At 35.3% G+C, this 14,838-nt stretch overlaps 1 protein-coding gene across 1 annotated transcript in view; it reads left to right on the top strand.

The window, feature by feature from the left end:
* The window catches only part of Cd109 (CD109 molecule), a 128,189-nt gene extending 113,661 nt beyond the window's left edge, over positions 1-14,528 (top strand). Inside the window, exons 30-33 of the mRNA XM_076858494.2 lie at positions 1,867-2,009; positions 5,746-5,893; positions 7,997-8,099; positions 10,306-14,528. Coding sequence (XP_076714609.1) covers positions 1,867-2,009; positions 5,746-5,893; positions 7,997-8,099; positions 10,306-10,481 — 570 coding nt within the window. The 3' untranslated portion in view covers positions 10,482-14,528. The remainder of the gene's footprint in view (positions 1-1,866; positions 2,010-5,745; positions 5,894-7,996; positions 8,100-10,305) is intronic.
* The last annotated feature ends 310 nt before the right edge of the window (positions 14,529-14,838 follow it).

Below are 14,838 nucleotides of genomic sequence, written 5' to 3'. Positions count from 1 at the left end.
ACATTATTAAGAGAATGAGTACATAATCTCTGTTGGTTTTTACTAATAAAGGTCATGGGAAAATTCTCATTTCTGAACTGTCTTAAAGCAAAGAATAAATGCCAATGTAAATATTGCAGTATATTTTAGACAATATAAAAGTTATGTATGCTTAAATCAACAAATTGTTGGGATTCATTTTCGATAAGCCAAATATAGATGAATCACTGAAACCAAATGCTTGTTACTTGAGGTTTGAAGGACACAGGGGTAACTGTGGTACCTAGTATTTAGAATGTTCATTGTCCCATGTCTATATAAATATGTGGAAAACAAATAGAAATGACCAATAGCCTCTTCTTATACTGGGGGGAAATAATTGAAAAAATGTTGGTCACCCAGAAATGGATATTGAGATTCTTGTGTTCTGGAAGAAGAACAGCACAGAAACCTATTATATTTGTAGTAGCTGTTAAATTCTTTTGGGTAATAAAATGCTAAGCTGTTGGAAATCAACTGCAAGATTTCTTGGAGTTCTGTGTGAAGTGTTGAGCTTTACCGTGGTCCATACGTAAGTCCTAACATTTAATTGTAGATGGGTATTAATTATGACACAGTGGAAAAATCTAATAGTCCTTGTTTGATGACATTGATCTCTGAAGGGAAACTTGCTTGCCACTGAAGGATCATGATGAAAATAACAAAGACCATCTCTCCAGTTTTATGAAACCATCAACTTCTTCTCCAGAAATAATTAAAATCAATAATTAAAATTATTCTTAAAATTAATAATTAATTATTGTAGTTTAGAAAGCATTGGAGAATGTCCAGAGTAAGATAATCAGGATGATCAAAGAGATAAAAGATCACATGATTATATGATGGAAGATTGTTGGGTTGTGATAGAATAAAAGACTACAACTCTTAGATTTGAAAAGTGAAGTTTAGTAAGAAGATTTTTTCAAAGTATCTAAATATAGGAAGGACACTAATGTTTACTTCTGAGGGGTATGTGTATGTGTGTAGAAATAAAAGAAAATATAATGTTGCATATCAATATTCAACTTTATGAACCTTGGTAGTAAAAAAAGTGGATGAATAAAACAATTAAGTAGATTCTGTTTCATCTTGGGATGAGAGTGGCCTAGGAAATTTTGAGTACATTCCTAAACTTCTGATTTAGGATCACTTTGAGGAAGATACTGGCCCTCACACTGCCCCAGTATTCCCGTAGCACTTTTCACATCAGTGGTGGGCACTGACTGTGTTCTGTAAAAGACCCATTTGACTTCAAATCCATCATTTTATCATCTTTGAAAAGCATTGTATCATGAAAAAGAATCCCCAGCAGCTGAACAGGTGATGTTTTAGTTTTCATTTCTCTTACTGAGAGATTTTTTAGTTCCAGTTTGTGAAAAACATTCCATTTGGTGCTAAAGTTAGAAATTAGATAAAACTCTCAAGAAGATAGCTCCACCCTCTCCTCTCAAGGGTATGCTTTATATTCTTTATAAAAACAATATCCAATGAATATTATGCTCTGTTTTATGGTGCTTGCTTTGGAATATTACCTAAAATTTTTGATATAGATTTTTTTCCTTTCTTTTGGTACTAGGGATAGAATCCAGGTTTCTGTGCATGATAGGCAGATGCTCTGACCTACAACCCCACCCTTACCTACAATTTTAAAAATAATTTTTAAATAATATTTTGTAATAATTATTGGCCAGTAAAATGAGTTTTTTCTAGTTGTGAAGGTTACAAATCTAATTTGGTTTATCCCAAAGAGAATCATTAGCTAATATTTAGAATGTAAAATGATGGCAATTGATTGTTAATAAATATATTGCTAATTTATTATTTCTGCTAATTTGTTATTTATTGCAGTTCAATGTTATTTATAATGTGAAAGATTCAGGGTCTTTTAGAAGAAAAAAGTCTATCCAGAAGCAAGAAGGCTTTGATTTAGATGTTGAAGTAAAAGATAATAAAGATGATATCAATCATGTGAATTTGAATGTGTGTACAAGGTAGGTATCTGTTTAGGTCCTTCCTCTTCTTTATTTTTCTTCTTTAAAAAATAGATTTGAAGATTTAATTATGTATAATTATCAAACTATATGTAGGGACTTTTATTTCATGAAGAATTCAGTTATGTAATTATGACTTCAGATTACAGACTAAAAGTACTATTGATTGTTTTCAACATTTCTTAGACATGCCCAGAAATTGTTCACAAGTTTTTGTTGTATTTTATAACATACTAGAATATAAAAATATATATAAATTCAATAAAATTCAAATCTAATTTAGGAAGACTTTAACCAATCATGTTTAACATTCCAAAATAGTTATTTATTGCTGTTAAGTCATTTTTTTCTGTCAAAATAATTTCATTTCAGGTTCAGATTTAACCTTAACTTTTTTAGTCTGTTTTTTATTAGTGCATTATATATATACTATGTCATTCTGACATTTCATAAATGCATATAACATATTTTGCTCCATTTATTTATACATTTGACCCTGAACTTTATAAGAGCATGCACATTCAATGAAGAAAAGTTTTTTTAGATGCACTGAAATTATTCCAGTTTAGATTTGCATCTTGGATAATTAGAACCTGTTTGGAAGTACTTAATTGAGGTAATTCTTAGATGGGTTTGTATCCAGAGCATCTGAGGATCTTAAGTCATAAGGAAAAGAGATTCTACCTCAGAACTGCTGACTTCACAGTAAGGCTGTGAAGCTACCCTCTTTAGCTTCTTGATCATACTAATGCACACACAAGTTTGAGAACAACTCTGAGAAAGTTCTTGAATCAAGAGGCTTTGCAGTTTCTTCCTTCTCAGTCTTTCCTGTTACGTCTGCATTTTTTTTTGGTGTGAGCTGGGAGCTACTATGAAAGGATGCACTAACACCAAGGAATTGCTGTCTGCACTTTTCAAATATCCCATACCATTATGATTGAACTTAGCTTGTTGGGCTGAAGGTCACTGGTGTGGTTCAGAGCTTCCAGATGTTCCTCAAAGCCATCTCTAAGTGTTCATCCTGATGTTCAACCACTGCCTAAATCACCTGCATTATCATTACTATCTGTACTATCTTTGGGCCTTCTTATTCATGACTTTGGGACACAGTGTTACATATTTGCACCTTGCATTACCTTCTTGGACATTCTGTACTAGGAAAATAGCAGCATCTCTGCAGTGGCTTCCTTTTCAGCTAAGAAGGAAGTGGGGCTCCTATTATTATTATTGTTATTTACTAGGTTTGCAATTGGTCTGTGTTCAAGAATGACAACATCAAATTGTTATTATTGTCAACAATCAACCTACATTTATCACAAATCTATATGCCAGGCACTGTACAAAACACTTTTACATGCATCTCATTTAGGCCTTTCAATAACTCCGTGCACTAAATGCTATTATTTTCCCTGTTTTTCTCTTTCTCTCATTCATTCACTCAATAAATATTGGTGAAGTCTCTTCTGTGTGTCAGCAGTCAGGCATGAGAATATAGTGCTGAGCCAAAAAAAGACACCAGACTGCCTTCATGGAATTTACTGTTTGGAAGGGGAGGCAGAAATGAATACAAAGTATCCTCAAAGCAAGTCTAAAATTGTGGTTTTGAAAAAGTCAGAGAAGAGCTTTGTGGAGCTGTGAGAGGGGATTTGACCTCTCAGGGACATCAAGTGAAGAAACAGACGAGGAAATGAAGTAGAACCATGATTCAGACCATGAAGAGACCTATTTATCTATCTATCTATCTATCTATCTATCTATCTATCTATCTATCTATATTTTTGGTGCTGGGGATTGAACCCAGGGCCTTGAACATACTGTAGCCAAGCTGAACTACCTCCTCTGAACTGTATCCCTGGCCAGAGGTCTCCTTATTTGTATGGGGGTTTATGTAAGGAAGCAGGATTTTAAAACTTAATCCAGTATGAGGAATAAAATGGGCATCAGACATTGATTGGTAATTAGATCCTGAAGAAGGAAATGTCTTCATGTGAAAGTGGAGGTTTTATAAAAGGTCAGCTGGTCCGTCCATCCTTCTTTTCTCCTTTCTTTTTTTTTTCTTTCTTCTTTCTTACGCAACAGTGGATCAAACCCAGGGCATCATGTATGCTAGACAAGTGTTCTATCTCTGAACTACATTTCCAGTCCTTTTATTTTATTTTGAGACAGGGTCTCACTCAGTTGCTCTGGTTGTCCTTGAACTTGAGATACTCCTGCCTCAGCCTCACAAGTAGCTGGGATTACACAGGCATATGCCACTGTTCTGGCTAGGAAGAGTTTTAAATGCAACTGCTAGTTTTCTGAGAAAAAATATTACATCAAACACAAACAACATAAAATAATTGAATTTAATAATAATTTTCAATTATAAAAAGCACTGAATTTTATTTTTAGTGATACTTTATAAAAAGATTGCCTGATAATTCAGGCATTTTATTCCTATCAACAGGGTCTAAGACATGACCTCAGATAAGGTTTTCTGTGGGGCAGGATAATTTAACAAATTCTTCATTGGCTAGTAAACTAGTCTTTCAAAATGCTTTTGGTCAACCAAGGTGCTTTGACAAGGTAGTGAAAGTATAATCTGCATTATACTTTTAAGCATTTAAAAAGATTAACTGTTCTTCTCATCTTTAATTTTTGCTCACATGCAAACTCCTCTGGTTTCAATCCACTTACTAAGTTTTCAATAGCACCTACTTTGGCTAAGTGCATTGCCCAGCAGATGGTTTCAGTTGCTTCAGAGTGCTGAGCCAGCTGAGGTTAGAAGTTGCATTGAATGGCTTTTCAATCAGTCATGTTTGGCAGGCATCCGTTTGCTGCTCTAAAAAGCAAACTTTTCTAAACAGCCTTCTTGCTTTTGCCATCAAACGGGACAACAGGAAGTAACTTAACAATACTATGATCCTTTTGTGTTGGAGGCAAACTTCTTTTTATAACCACACTATACTCCTGTTCCAGATGAAAAACTTCTGCCACCTATTTGTTTTCAAAATATATATATTTTGAAGGAGACAACATGTTGTTGGTGCCCAGATTCTTTGATGCTCACACTGTGGTGTTGAGCTGGGAGTTACTATAAGGGTGAGGTGACAGGTGTGACAGGGTGAAAGAAGAATGTAGTGCAATAAAGCTTTCCAAGGCTTGCAGATCTCTCAGGGTGGCTCAAGAAAACATGTACTGTGCTCAGTGTGTGTGTGAAAACAAAGGAGAAAGCCTCTCCCTGCTAGATTTACTTTTCTAAAACCAGTTGAAGAAAACCTGCAGGCTTGGCTGGCATCTGCCATTAAGTGGTCAAGCAATGTCTCCTCTAAAGGTCTTGGGCTTTCAGCTGGAAAGTTTGATGCTGTTAACTTTTGAGAAAGTGAAAATGACATACAGTTTGGAATCACCACTGAAAGCACCACTAGAATCGGTCAAAAGGATGTGCGTTGTATTGTGACAACCTCAAAGCACAAGCCTGTTGGATTATAGACATTTCATCCTATCTGTCCAGGGACCTCATTGTTATATTAGTATTACTCATATGGTTGAAAGAATATTACACATGTGGGAAAAGGGTAACCTGTTCAGAAATATTCTAGAGTCATTTTTTTAAAACTTAAATGGTATTAGAGTAATATTTTGCAGTTTTAATTTTTGTCTGAAAATCATTTGCTAACAATTTATAGCTTTTCCTGAAGGATTTTCTCCTTTTTTCTTTTTCTTTCTTTCTTTCTTTTTTTTTTTTTTGATGTAGGTTTTCGGGCCCAGATAGGAGTGGCATGGCCCTTATGGAAGTTAACCTTCTTAGTGGCTTTATTGTGCCTTCAGATGCAATTCCTCTAAGCGAGACAGTGAAAAAGGTGGAACATGATCATGGAAAGCTCAACCTCTATTTAGATTCTGTAAGTAGTAAAGCCTAAGTTTCAAAAAGGTAATTATTGATAAAGTCACCATTTTTTGTGCTCAAAAATCTACCTTAGGGAATGGGGATGTAACTCAGAGGTAAAATGCTTGCCTAGCAGGTGGGAAGCCTTAGGTTTAATCCCAGAAATACACATACACACACACACACACACACACACACACACACACACACAGAGTCTTTCTTACTTATGTTTTCTTTAAGTCATTGTTCTTTCAGCTTTTTGTGTCCCTGAATGATTTTAACATGACGACCATGTTAAAAGACATTAAAAAAAATCACCATAAATTAGTTTAGAGTTATTATTAATGATGAGCCTGAGGAAGTTCTTGATAATGAAATCATTATTTCATGTTAGATGCAAAATGTGTAGAGATTGCCATCTTATCAGTTCAGAAATTCAGACCAGATCTCGATTTGAGGACCCCTCTATCTTCAGGATTTGCTAAACATACTTGCTCAGATGCTGAAGATGAAAGCTTTAATTACATGTTCTAAAATGCTCTCGTGAAGTTTTTAACAAATCTCTAAGTGATCATTATTACTTAATGATAAGTAAAAGGTTATGTGCTTAGGGTTGGGGATGTGGCCCAGGGCCAGAGCGCTTGCCTGGCAAGTGAGAGGCCCTCCATTCTATACCCAATATCAAGAAGAAACAAAAAAGGTGCTTAAATTATAGAAGAATATTGTCAGAGGTTTGGTCTACACCAAGAATTATATGCTACCCTTTCCATTGCTGTCTGAGTGGTACTGATCCAAGCATAAGAGTAAAAATCATGGCAGGAAGAGGTCAGGGAGGAATTCCAGCCTTGACTTGTTAGGTTTCAAAATTGCTGGTATGTGAATTTTTTCTCTTCTTCTAGCATCTATATGAAACTCTGAGGTTGAACTGAAACTGATTTCTAAGCATTCTTGGGATTGCATGTTACATGGGAGGAACCCATATGTTTCTTATTCCAGTTTTGCTAAGTATGAGTCAGAAATATACTAAATATTGCTAAATATTTACCTTTAAAAAGCTAGATCCTGAATGTTCTTCTTTGTTTCAGCACTTCAGAAATTACTCTGATTAAAGTCCTGTTAGCTTTAATTTAGTCTTTAAATGACTTTGCTGTTAAGGAATTTTCTTATATTAAATTATGTTTGAAAGCCATGGACCTGATTTGGAACTTGAAAAAAAAGTTTAAAGTTTTTATTTAGTAATTGTTTCTGGAGTTTGTCTTACATCCTTGATGTGCTTGTTAATGTTTTAATTTGAGTGCCCAATAATCTCTGATTGATTTAATTTTTTTCATTTACTGCTGTTGGTATATAATGAATGTTTGAAGGAATTTATGAATTTTTGATTTCTTAACTGACATTGTTTGTCAGATTGGCATAAACTGCTCCTCCTGGAGTGAGGGAGGCTGGCCTTTTGTATGTGTGTGGTACTGGGGATTGAACTCAGGGGTGCTCTACCATTGAGCTACATCTCCAGCTCTTTTCATTATTTTGAGAAAGGATCTTGTTAAGTTGTCCAGGCTGGCCTTGAGCTTGTGTCCCTCCTGCACCAGCCTCCTAAGTATCTGTGATTATAGACATGCACCACTGCACCCGGTTGAGGTGGGCCTTTGGTACCCCACATTGAGCAGGGGTATACCTAATTGTGGGGTGCACCCTCACCTCAGGGCTTCACTTACTGCATGAGGTGGCCCACATAAGCTGAGGGTAATTCTCTGGAGGAGGGGGCTTCTGTGAATCATTAGAGGACAGGTGCACTCTCTGAAAGAGAGGATTTGGATAAGGAACCAGGTCCCCATAAGCATGCACCCTTGGGCTGAATGTTTGCTTAACAACTCTAATTCTCAATATCCCTTTCAGCAAAATAGAACTAAGAACAATACCTGACTTGTAAGGGTTGCTTTACAAGGTAGAAAAGATAATTAATAGAAAGTATTTATTGCAGTACATGGTAAGTACAAGTCTTCCCTAAATATCAGTTTCTGTTTCCTAAAATGGTAAGAAAAAGATCTCTCTTACTTTTTTATGAACACATGGTGTGCCAACCCATAACCCCTTAAAAGTCTTTTTTGTATTTTTCAAGGTAAATGAAACCCAATTTTGTATTGATATTCCTGCTGTGAGAAACTTTAAGGTTTCAAATACCCAAGATGCTTCTGTATCCATAGTGGATTACTATGAACCAAGTAAGTTGTGGTCTGGAGTTTGTAATACTTTACAAGTGAAGCCAGGCATTCAGTTATCATTCTTCTATTCACAAGAAGTGGGGGCAAGTGTAGGAGGTGGCCTCTAGGAAGTGAGCTTTCTATTTGAATGAAGACGATCGATAATTTACAATCAGTGCTAATGACAACATTTAGCATAAAAATGTTATAGAGTGATGTTTTTGCTGATTTTTTTTTGTTTGTTTGTTCTTTTGATACCGGGATTGAACTCAGGGGCACTCAACCAATGAGTCACACTCTAGTACTATTCTATATTTTATTTACTGAGTTGCTTAGTACCTCCCTTTTGCTGAGGCTGGCTTTGAACTCATGATGCTCCTGCCTCAACCTCCCAAACCACTGGGATTATAGGCATGCACCACAGTGCCCACATGTTTTAGGTTTTTAATTCATAATCACAAACTTCAGAAGAGAAGGTGATGAAAGAATACAGTTGTGGGTTTTTTTTTTCTTCTATTCCAAGCTTCTATTCCATCAGGTTCCTGCTGTTAAGTTGGAGCTTTTCAGGAAAGAACATTTGCAGTTGTTTCTTCATTGGGAAGGACTGATGTTTTGCTAAAACTTTTATGCATTATAACAGGATTTTTCTTAGTGTATCGAGAAAAATATATACTGGAAGATAACTTCTTTGATTTGACTAGTAATGTTTTATTTTATAAAATGATAGGCATTTAGGATGTGAAAATAGCTGGCCTAGAGATAGCCCAAGTTAATCTACTTTCATCACAGAGTGACTTTCTGTGAATGTGGGATCTCTGGGCTAATGTTTCTAATTGTAATGAGTCTTATCCTGAATAAGCACTCAATAATCAGAATGCATGAGAAGGATAAACGTTCTCTTATGGTAGGTAGTTTCAGATAATTACATGTTAAAAAAATGAACTTGATCACTATATACTTAAGTTTTGATAGTGTTTGACAGAGTATTCAAGACTCTCTTTCTGAGTTTTTCTCTTGCTTTATTCCTCCTGTTGGGATTGAGGACGAGAAAACCCTTGGGGGGATATTTTGCAAAAATAGGAGTAGCACCCTTTTTCCTGGTAGAGAGATGAGATCCACCACAGAGACCCAATGACTGTACCTTGCTAGCCAACTTTGTTATTTAACCTGGTTGCGAAATCCCCCAATTAATGTTTCTTAGGTGCACAGGAAACATTTTAAGCATTTAAGAAATGAAAAAGATTCTGTCTATATAAATTTTTTTTGGTGTGTGTAAAACAACCTATTTATGAGGATGCCATTGAAAAACTAGATTATGAGAAAGATAAGAATAATTAAAACCCACCAATTCATTTTTAAAAATCCCAAAACAGGTTTATTATTCACAAAACAATTACACAGAAACTAGAAAATAATTTTTTTGTTATTAAAATCATAAAATAAAACTCAGTTTTGTTTTGCAGTGAGCTCATTATAGTGCTCTATATAGCACTATAAATAGAACTAATAGATTCTTTATATAGTTTATAAAATATTTGTTTGTGCTATAAATTACACTCAGATTGAATAGTTTTTAACCCTATGTGCTCAAAGTTTTAAAACATTGAAACAGGCACTGCATAGACAGACTTCTCTACATACTTAAGTATTATTACTTTTTTTGTTCATTTTTATTGGTGAATTGTAATTATACATCATAGTGGAATTTATTGTTATATATTAGTATATGCACACAAGGTAACCATATAATTTGATCAGTTTTGTTCCTCAGTACCTTTCCTTTCTATTTATGTATTTTTAAATAAAGCCAGGGCCAATATTTTTTTCAGTTGTTATAATGATTAGAATTTTATTTGAATGCATAGGAAATGTCATCCTAAAATAAACTGTTGAGGAGGCTAAACAATCCTCAATTTAAAACATTTCCTGTTCCAGAAAGAGATTAAAGTCCTGCTTGTGACCATAGTGTGCAGCTGTGGTCCATTTGCTCTCTTTTAATGCCGGCCAACTGCTGGTGGTAGATAGATTGGACTGAATGCCTTGTTTCTCTCTTGGATTTGGTTTGCAGTTTGGGCCTTTCCTGAGCATTTCAGTTGTTTCTTGTAAAGAAAAAGAAAATGATGTGAAGAATGGAAAACTCACAAAAGTGTATTGAAATGCTCTTATGTTCTGGCAAATTCACTGTTAAACAAGGGAGATGTAATCTGATGTTTGCCTCTCTGAACAGGGAGACAGGCGGTAAGAAGTTACAACTCCAGAGTGAAGCTGTCCTCCTGTGACCTTTGTGGAGACGTCCAGGGCTGCCATCCTTGTGAGGATGGAGCTGTAGGCTCCCTTCATCACTCTTCAATCCTTGTTATTTCCTGTGTCATGCTTCTGTTCTCTCTGCAATGTTGGTTGTAACTTATTTTTAAAGGACTCCATGTAAAATGAACATTTCCAAAAGTCATATGTGATTTTTTTCATAATCCAATATTGCCTCTGACATATTTGAAAAACATTTTTTCCCACCTTCTGTGGGACTTGGGAGATGGTCATCAGGTCTTAGTATGTAGACTTGCAAAGATTTCTTCACCTTACCTTGGTGGGGAAGGTCAAAATGATTGCAGTTGTGTATCCTTTTTCTCCCTCTTGAAATCTTTTAGGATTGTTTTGTTTTCTCCACAATAGAAATGTTATTTTAGATTATCATTATTAACCTAGGTTCTTCAGCATTATCATATTAAGAGTTTTGCTTTAGTATTCAAGATGGGTTTCCCTGGGAAACTACAGGAAGAACTTGTTCTCTGTCCGTCCTACCCTAACCTTACTTCCCATCTCATGCCCCATGGTCTCAGTACATTTTTTTTTTTAAGTGGACACTACTTTCTTTTTAGAATGTAGGTAGTGAATTTTTAAGAGTTAAATGGTCTTTTCCCACTCCAAAACTTTTTACCTGTGCTCTCCTTTTTGTCTAGAGAGAATGAGAAAGGTTAAGCTCAGGGGTGAAGAACATACTGAAAACTGTTCTTAAGGGTGCTGCTGCTGAGCTCTGCCCTCAGGCCTCAGCCCCACACCTTGGCTGTGACAGGACAGAGTTCATTACTGCAGCATATGCCTTAGGTGACTCAGACCAGAGTATCTTAGGACAGGAGATGATCTGAGCCAGGGCACAGCCACTCTGCACATCAGCCACAGCAGCCTGACCTCCCTGTGGTCTGGGGAAGGGTCAGGGTTTGTGGGGACCACAGAGTCTTGACATGACTGTTGATCTGAAGTTCCATAATGTTGGCCAGGGATCCTTAAAAACTTTTCCAGGCTCAGAGGTCTAAGCATCAGTCTGCCAGCTGTAAAGTGATGCTTTTGATGCTTGCTGTGGATCTTTAAGAATATTCCTGAATTCTGAGCACCTCGTTCATTGGTTACCCTGTTTTGTGAGGGTTATATTTCTTTTTTCTGGGTGAGAATTTTAAAGAAAAATCTTTTTCCTGTTTTTCTTTCCTTTTCCCTTCTCTCTTCTTTCTTTTCTTCCTTTCAAATATATTGAAATATTTTAGACATATAAAAAAATTAGGCATTTTTAAAAAGTAAATCTGAGAAGTGATTTAATTTTGCTTCTGACTCCATGGCTTTTTTCTTGAGTGCTGTGAAATTCTTGCCATGGGCTCCAGAGGGTGCTTTATAGTATTTTCAGCTATTTAAAAATAAATTTATCAAAATCAAAGTATGCAAAGATATGTTTTAAAGTTAATTTTAAAAAGAATGCTTATATTTAAAGAAATTATATTGGGGTGGATGTGTGTATATTACTCATGGATATTTTGGATATCATTATTTTAGTGCTTGCATCCTATTTGTAGAAAGTAGACCTTCAGGGAGTGGTAGTTAAATATTAAATATCTAATTTTCTTGACTTTCTTTTCAAGTGGAAAATTTTTTTAATCTGTTCTACAGTCTGTTCTGAAATATTTGAGCCTCCATGTGATGATATCTGGCCTTTATACTCTGGGACTTCTTCTTAGGATGAAGTTAGAGAAGGGTGCTGGCAAAGGAAGTCCACCTCTCCTGCTCTTCCCAGGAAACTTGGACTATCCAAGGTTACATTTTGTAGTAAATAATTTACATTGAACTTCTAGTGTCATATAGTAGGAATGGAAAGGCCACTGGAAGACAGGTTCATTTAAAAACTAGAACTCAGATCCTTTTTATGTGAAGTACTTCAGATTTTCAGGTTAAAAGTTACCTTGTAACTCATCTCATTTTATATAAATATATTAAAAGTGAGGAGGAGAAAGAGGAGGAAAAAGGATGAGTTAGAACAGTCTCAAAGCATGTGGGCTGTGGAGGTGTCCTGGCCTCTTTTACTACAGGCAATGGAGCTGGATCTTCAGAGTTTCAAGGCTGCAGACATAAGGAGAGAGGGTGTGAACATAGTCATGATAATTAACCAATAGCCCAGACTATTTTCTTCACATGTTGTGAGTAGTAATATTAAGAAAAATACTGATTTTACCTTTAAGTTTGCTTGTGCTGAAGCTCGTCAATTGAGAATACTGTCAGTTTCGCTTACTCATATGAACTAGTCTCATCTTTTCCACTGCCTGGGAATCTTATTAAGATACCAGCATATCTCACTTGCATTTTTGTCTGGCCAGTGGTTGCCCAGACTGAATGTTGGGAATAACTAATAGCCAAAAAGTCCTAGGATAGAACACTTAATCTGGACCCACCATCTTACTGCCTTTAGTTACTGTTCCAAAAAAGAAATGAGAGCCCATTACGGTGTGCTCAATCATTAAAAGGCTTCCTCTTTTTATGTTGTCTGCTGCACCATGCTTTTCAAAATATTATAAAAGAAATATCTTGGGCTTAGTATTTCAGTTATGTTATAATATGGGGAGCAATGTGCTTATATAGAAAGCAGGTATATAGCAGGTATAAAGCACGTATATAGTTTCTTCTTATCTATGCAATGTCATGTCCTAAACATAGGATTTTTCAGAATTGAAGGCACAACTTTCCTTGTGTCAATTCTGTTGAATCTGGGTATAGTTTTTTTTTTTTTTTTTTTTGTGGACTGATTATATGGAAATAAAAAACATATTTAGTCTTTATTTCTGCTTTTGCTAAATATGATTGGCAATATAATGTCAATTAACTTTGTTTTGACTTAATTCAGCTATTTAATTTGACATTTTTGGGTGTCCCATGACATTAAAAAATTGGAACTATGATTTTTCTTTTTTTTTTTTAAAGAGAGATCTTATTAGACTGCTCACATAATCTGGAGTTCCCTTGTAACAACTTAACTTTTTGTAATTTGCTTTATCGAACTGTTGAATACTCATTTCTATAAAAAATATGTTGTAAATACCTCTTTGGCAAGATTTCTCAGCACTAGGTTTGCAATTGTTTTGAGTCTGCCAAGTGACTACCATGGGTCAAGTTACTGTTGTTGGGTGCATAATTTCTTTCACGTTGTAAATTTAAGAAAAGTGGACTCACTCTTGGGTAAACCACCAGAACCTTTTACATTCTCAGAAGACAGCTCTGTTCAGCAGAAGAGTATATTTAACATTTCCCCATATTTTCACTCTTTAGTAAGGCTTAGCAGTTTTATGAACTTAACATTTTCTTATTGCTTATTCAGATATTTATGTTAATATTAAGCATCTTAAATCACATTGAGAGGAATTTGAAGTTCAGTTATATATTTTTTTTATTATTACTTTGAGTCAAGGACCATTGTTCTACTTTCTTCAAGAAACTAAACAGCAAAGGTCATTTTAAAATTAAGTACATACCAGTAAGAATTGGCTTTCATTAAAACTGTTTCTAGGCAGTGAGGTCTGTTTATGTATGCCTCATCAAAACCCAGTGTCATGTTGCATCATTCCTTAAATATATTGTCATTTTCATTCCAATTATAACACAGGAAAATACACATTTCTTAGATGATTTCCAAGTTTCTCATGTCAGAGGATACTTATATTGGTATGTGTGTGTCTCTATTACGGGAATGATATTGGCACATGTGTTGCTATGTTTAAGAATCTTTCTATGTCATATTGTCATGAGGTCAACATTTACCATCTTCTGCCCAGGGTATTGAATTGGTGGTAGAGGGTACTTCCATGCTCCATTGGGAGATTTTTAGGATTTTTCTTTGATAACGTCAGTAGGACGTGGCTTGATTTTGGTCCTTCAAGCCTTTATGTTTTGGACTTTTGGTAGGGTGCAGTTGATATGGTGAAGTAGATCCTTTTTGTACAAAGGAAGCTGTATAAAGTTTCATTTGTAAATCCCTCACTTTGAGAAGCTGTTTTACATATGAGAAGAGTACTGTTGCAATAAAACATTATTTTTCCAGGAATTAAAGCTTTATATATTGATCAAGGTGATTAAAAAAGTTTTTATTTTAAATGTTGGAATGTTGTGTTATTGTTACTTGTACCCTTTTATGTATACTTAATAGGAAATCATGATTTATCAATAAAAATCAAAATCACCACCTATTTGCTATTTGTGTTCTTTTAATTTTAGCTCAAAGTTTTACAAGGGGTTAACATGAGTGAGGTTTAAGACATTTGATCACCAGTTTCCTTCACCTTTCTCCTCATTCTTTGCTTTATGTAATGGGGTGGGGTCTGTGGAGAAGGGGGTGATATACAAAATGTGGACTGATTATATGGAAATAAAGTGGTTTATGTACACATAGGAAAACAGGGGCATGGACTATCATATCCAGAGTGCAATACTCCAAGTACACATTCTTGATTCC

This window comes from Callospermophilus lateralis, chromosome 6, assembly GCF_048772815.1.
Source record: "Callospermophilus lateralis isolate mCalLat2 chromosome 6, mCalLat2.hap1, whole genome shotgun sequence".
NCBI lineage: Eukaryota > Metazoa > Chordata > Mammalia > Rodentia > Sciuridae > Callospermophilus > Callospermophilus lateralis.
Note: the sequence above shows the minus strand (reverse complement) of the source record. Positions and strands in the feature narration are given on the sequence as shown.